The 6,197-nt window shown below is 33.2% G+C and overlaps 1 protein-coding gene across 3 annotated transcripts in view; it reads left to right on the plus strand.

Moving 5' to 3' along the window:
• cabp7a (calcium binding protein 7a) overlaps positions 1-4,482 on the plus strand; it is a 37,242-nt gene extending 32,760 nt beyond the window's left edge. For 2 of the 3 annotated variants that reach the window (XM_077522288.1, XM_077522287.1), the window contains exons 2-5: positions 1,379-1,522; positions 1,605-1,717; positions 1,842-1,992; positions 3,823-4,482. In XM_077522288.1, the coding sequence (XP_077378414.1) occupies positions 1,379-1,522; positions 1,605-1,717; positions 1,842-1,992; positions 3,823-3,953 (539 nt within the window). In that variant the 3' untranslated portion in view covers positions 3,954-4,482. The remainder of the gene's footprint in view (positions 1-1,378; positions 1,523-1,604; positions 1,718-1,841; positions 1,993-3,822) is intronic. The other variant, XM_077522289.1, reaches the window with a different exon arrangement.
• The last annotated feature ends 1,715 nt before the right edge of the window (positions 4,483-6,197 follow it).

A 6,197-nucleotide genomic window follows, 5' to 3' on the forward strand; every position in this document is an offset into this window, starting at 1 on the left:
GGAAAAAAAAAAAGTCAAGAAAGAAAATCCTGCCTGCTGCCAAATCTTTGGAGAAAAGGTTGCAGATATCGCAGCCGTGTTCAAAAGCTTCTCCGGCATTGATTTGTCAACGAATACTTAACATATGGCTGGAAGACGAGACAAAGATATTTCAATTAACCTAACATCAACATCAAAAACAATACAGAGTCTCTCCATAATCAAACTTTTTTCCAAACTTCAGATTTCATCACTCCCATCCGACCTCTCCCTTGATGCTCGTTGGGCTGATGAAAAACTTTGAATTGAAGGTTTTAGTCAAGTCTGGTTCAGGATTTCAGATTTAAAGCTGTGAATCAGGCTTCATATTTCAAACTGGGGTTTTGAGTCAAATTTAAGGTTTTAAAGTAGGGTTTTAATGTGTAGGGTTTAAAAGTAGGGTTTAAACTATGATTAGGTTGTAAAGTAGCGTTTTAAACTAAGAGTAGGGTTTCAAATTAAGGTTAAAGTTTAAATGTAGGGTTGTGGATTTGGGTTAGAGTTTCAAAGCAGGATTTTAAATTAGGGCTATGTTCCATAGTAGGGTTCCAAATAAATTAATTCACTCCAATCCATTTTCACTGAAGCAACCCCCTTCACTCCCGGACGTTTAAAACTGGATTTTGATTGGTTTTGAAAGACTCACAGAAAATTGTGTTCTGTTGCCGTAAAACATGGAACCTACCAAAAGAAAGATTAAAGTCTCTTCTTTCATCAGGAAAAAAGTATATTTCTATCTGTTTCTTTTTTGCAACAATTAGCATTAGAATATAGCAATGTTTGATCATGATTCACATTCCTGGTGAAAACACTGTCAAAAGAGCTTGTTGCAACATGGCCCTGGTTGATCTCTTATACTCTGCTGCCACTTGCTGGCTGTTTGTGTAATAACTACCATTTTATTCAACCGTTCTTTGCAGTTGAGAGGCTGCGTCAAAGCCTTTTGTATGCTCTAGCATTAAAAAACAAACAAACGTATAAATGTGTCTTTGGGACACTTAAAACATTTAAAATAGAACGTATTTATATGGTTTTTGGGAGCAAATGAGTTAAGGGTAGGTCATCAAAGTAGGGTTTGTTATGTGATGTAACACGTTATCCATTGAACATTTTAAATTAGGGTTACAGTTTCAAAGTAGGGATTCAAATTAGGGTTATGGGTTCAAATTAGGGCTTCTGATTAGGACTAAAATATCAAAGTAGGGTTTGGAATTAGGGTTTGTATTTCAAAGTAGTGCTTCAAAGTAAGGTTATGGTTCAAATTTGCGCCTCAAGCAACGTTTCGGTTCCAAGCTCGGTTTCAACCCAAATGACCTTGAAATGTGTCCACAGTGAATCCTTGCAATGTTTGTGCGCATAGAGATCCGCGAGGCGTTCAAAGTGTTCGACCGCGACGGCAACGGCTTCATCTCCAAGCAGGAGCTGGGCATGGCCATGCGCTCCCTCGGGTACATGCCCAACGAGGTCGAGCTGGAGGTCATCATACAGCGGCTCGACATGGACGGTGAACACAAATATTGAATTTGGTGAATTTTGTTGGGTTTTTTTTTGTAAGTTTTGTAATTTTGTTTGTGTTTGTTGGTCAGGTGACGGCCAGGTGGACTTTGAGGAGTTTGTCACGCTGCTCGGTCCCAAGTTGACGGCGGCCGCCATGCCCGACAAGTTCAACGGAACCGACTTTGACTCCGTTTTCTGGAAGGTTAACTGTTTTGTTTTGTTTTGTTTTGTTTTTACAAAATAAAAGTCCAACCTTTTGAACACGACAGCAGGATTTTATTTTGACGTTTTGTTTTGTTTGTATTGTGTTGTTGTCGTGGGATCAGTGCGACATGCAGAAGCTGACGGTGGAGGAGCTGAAGCGTCTGCTGTACGACACCTTCTGCGACCACCTGTCCATGAAGGACATCGAGAACATCATCATGACCGAGGAGAACCACATCGAGAACCCCGAGGACTGCCAGGTGGATATCGACAGTAAGGACCGCCTCGCCGTCGGCCCCCCATGCAAAAAAAATACAAATCGCAAAATTGAAGATTTGAAAGTGCAAAAAAATGGCTTTCATTGGAAAAAAAAAAGACATTGGCATGAAAACGGACGCCTTTTCTAGAAAAACAAAACTTTTTCACAATTAAAGGAATAAATGGAACCCCGAAAGTGATATTGGGGATGGAATATGTTTCTCATGAGGACAAGAAACTTTATCATTTGAATTGTCTTATAGTCTGCTAAATAAGCTACCGCTTGCAGGTAAAGTTATTTCTCATCCTCACGAGAAAGTTTCGCATTCAAACGAGAAAACTTTTTCTTTCGAGTTTCTCATCATTAAGATTAGAATTTTAGGGAATCGGTAGTAATACAACAGCAAAATTAAGTTGTTTTTTTTTTTCTTTTTCCTTTTAAAGGTGAACCGTTTTTCTTAAAAAAGAAAAGAATCTTTTCTTTTTTTTCACAATTTTTCAAAGTCATAAATCACAAAAAGATTTTTTCAATATAAAGATAACTTCAACTTTGCAACTTTCTTTTTCATCCATCCATCCATCCATCCATCCATCATCTATCGCTTATCTGAGGTCGGGTCGCGGGGGCAGCAGCTTTTTTTTTTTTTTACAAAATTAATCAACTTCACACAAAAACAAAACTTTCACGATGAGGACAGCTTACTTCAAAAAATGTTACTTTTTATAGATATTTTACAAAAAAAAGTTTTAATTTGTTTATTAATTAAAGTTATTTTTTAACGTTTTCTGAAACTTTTTACGAAAAACATTTTGAACAACAAAAATACTTCTTAATAAGCAAAAAAAAAAAATAATGCTGTTTATGTTAACAAAAAATTACTACAAAAAATTTACTTTACAGATATTTTACCAAATTTATTTATTTATTTATTTATTTATTTATTTATTTATTTATTATTTTAAAAAAATCTACTTTTTACAAAAATAACTTTTGAACAACAAAAATACAACTTATTATAAGGAAAAAAAAAAGCTGTTTATGTTTAAAAAAATTACATGGAAAAAAACTTGTATTTAAAAATGATGGAAGCAAATGTTGAGGGAAAAATACATTTATTACAATACAACTTTTTCGAAAGTTTTTACAGGTAAAGATAGCTTACTTACTACAAAGAACTTTTTGCAGATATTTTACACAAAAAAGCTCTATCTATCTATCTATCTATCTATCTATCTATCTATCTTTTTTTTACAAAAAAAAAGTTTTGAACAACAAAACTACATCTTAATAAGAAAAAAGGTGCTGGTATGTTAAAAAAAATTAAATGAAAAAAGTATTTAGAAATGATGGAAACAAATGTCGAACATTTTTACAAGTAAAAAAAAATAGTAAAGTAAAAAAAAATATTTTTTTTAAATGAAACATGACAAAAAAAACAACAACTTTATTTCTAACCAAAATTTGAAAGGAATACATTGATATAGCAAAAAAAAAAAAAAAAAAAGAAGTTTTCATGATTTTTTTCCACTAGAATTAGAACTTTTCAGGACAAAAGAATACAAATATGATGAATTACTTAGAAATTAAAATTGATGAAAAATGTGTTTTCTTACATTTTAGTTCTTATTTTCTTTCTTAGAGTGAAAACAAATTTTTGTTTTTCAATTTACTATTTTCATCCCCTTCCGAAAAAAAATAAAATAAATAAATTTTCATGAATGTTGCTCATATTGTTTCCCTTCAATCCAATTTTGTCAGGTTAAAATTAACTTTTTTTTTGGCTTTAATAATTGTTTTTTTGGCTTTAATAATTGTTTTTTTGGTGTTGTTTTTGCGGTGTGGAGGTTCCAGCCCGACGCAGCAGGTCAAGCAGACGTGCGTGCGCAAAAGCCTGATCTGCGCCTTCGCCATCGCCTTCATCATCAGCGTCATGCTGATCGCCGCCAATCAGGTGCTGCGCAGCGGCATGAAATAGTCCACAAACGGTCGTCAACTTCACGGACGACAAAAACAACACAAACGTCTTTTCCCTCCCACGGAGCTGGCGTCCAAAGACACATGGACCACATATCGCTCCAACTCGTTGTCGTCGTGCGAGTCGAGTCCGTGACGTGTGTGTTTGTGTGTGCGCGCGCGTGTGGAATGCAGTAAAGGTGAACCCCCCGTTTATTGCGGAGATACGTTTAAAAAAAAAAAAAAAAAAAAAGTATAAATCCACAAGATGCAAAAAAACAAAACAAAAGTTTCAATTTTAGCTTAATGCTAACTTATAATAGGAAATGCCATAGACAGGCGAAAGTAATTAGCATTGATGTCAGTAATTATAATTGATGTCATGCTACTGCTACATTCAACACTAAGTAGCGTTTTCTCTTTGGGAACAATCAATTAAAATAAGTGAATTATTATAGAGGTAAATATGGTGCGTAAGTAAGTAAAAAAAAAAAAGTATACATTTTTATTTGTAAAAGTCGTGATTTGTACCCGTAAAAAAATTTGTATGTTAAAAAAATAAATAAATAAATAAATATTGGACCTGCAAAAAAATGTACGCAAAAAAAAAAAAAATCTATACATAAAAAAAAATATACGTACAAAAAAAAAATTGTATACTGTGGACAGCAGCAGAAAAAACACTTGACTCCTAGTGGGGACTTACTTCTGTGACTACAAGTTGTCATTTCTACAGATACAAATCATGACTTTTCTACAGGTACAATTTTTGATTTTTTTTTTTTTTACAGGTAAATTTTTTTTATGTAGGTTTTTTTTTTTATGTATAGATTTTATTTTACATTCATTTTTTACGTGCAAGTTTATTTTTTCGTGCTTTTTTTACGTACAAATTTAATTTTTATGTACAGATTTTTTTTAAGTACACTTTTTTTTTTTTTTTACAGGTACAATTATTTTAGGTAGATTTTTTTTATGTATAAGTACACTTTTTTAACGTAGAATTATTTTTTTATGTACAGATTTTTTTACGTACATTTTCTTACATAAAAATTTAGTTTTTATGTACAGATTTTTTTTAAAGATTTTTTTCGATACATTGTTTTTTATAGGCCCTTTTTTTTTTTTTTTTTTTTTTTTTTTTTTTTTTAACGTACACATTTTTATTACATTTAGATTTTTTTTTACAGGTACAAATCACGACTTTTACAGATACAAATGTATAAATTTTTCATCAGGTACATTTTTATTTATTTATTTATTTTTATTTATTTTTATTTTTTTTATTTTATTATTATTATTATTTTTATAAACGAGTTACTTTTGCATCATATTTACTTCTATAAATTATCCTCCATCGGTTTTTCAGTGTTGCCTTGGCACCTTGTGGTACTACACTGAGTACTAAAAATTGGGACTTGTCTGTGTGCTCTAAAAACAACAAAACAAAAAAAATAGGACTGTTTAAAAATCCACAATCTAACAGGGTTCACTATACTGCGGCTGCAGGGGGCGCCGTTAGTGGACAAACAGCGCAACAAACTGCGATGACCTCATCTATGCATGATATGCATGGACTTCAGCGACCGTGTTTTTTGAATATCCGAGTTTACATCATGATCAATCACACCGACTGTGTATTAATGCTAAACTGTGAGCCAGTGTGCTTGTGTGTAGGCGTGGGTGTGTGTGTGTCTGTGTTTGAAAAGGAAGGGCTGCTTTACGTCGAGGTTGTCACAAATTGGAGAAGGTCAACAAAATGTTTGAAGTGTGTGTGTCAGATGTGTGTCAGAATGAGTTGCGATGAAGCAATAAACAAAGATGGCGTTCGGCGACATTCCAACCACATTTCAAAAAGCACTTTTTTTTTTTTTTTTTTAAGAAAATAATTTAAAAAATCATTCAAATTAACATTTTGGCAATACAAATGTGGCAATAAATCACAAACATCTTTGAAATGGACCTGATTCGAATTGGCTAACATGAGCTAACATACGCTAACATGCTAACGTGAAAAAAATATTCATTTACATGTAAATACCATGCTAGCCTGTACGAAACCAATGCTAAAATGGCTAATTGCTAACGGTCATATTCAGAACACATGCCACCAAGCTGACAAATGCTAACACGTGCTAACGTGTTAACAAAATGCAAAACCGGGCGAAATTTGCGAGCATGTGCTAACATGCACTAAAACACTAAAACATGCCAACATGTGCTAATATTCAGATACACTGATTCACCAGTATGATCTCACATGTGC

This window comes from Festucalex cinctus, chromosome 5 (assembly GCF_051991245.1).
Source record: "Festucalex cinctus isolate MCC-2025b chromosome 5, RoL_Fcin_1.0, whole genome shotgun sequence".
Lineage (NCBI taxonomy): Eukaryota > Metazoa > Chordata > Actinopteri > Syngnathiformes > Syngnathidae > Festucalex > Festucalex cinctus.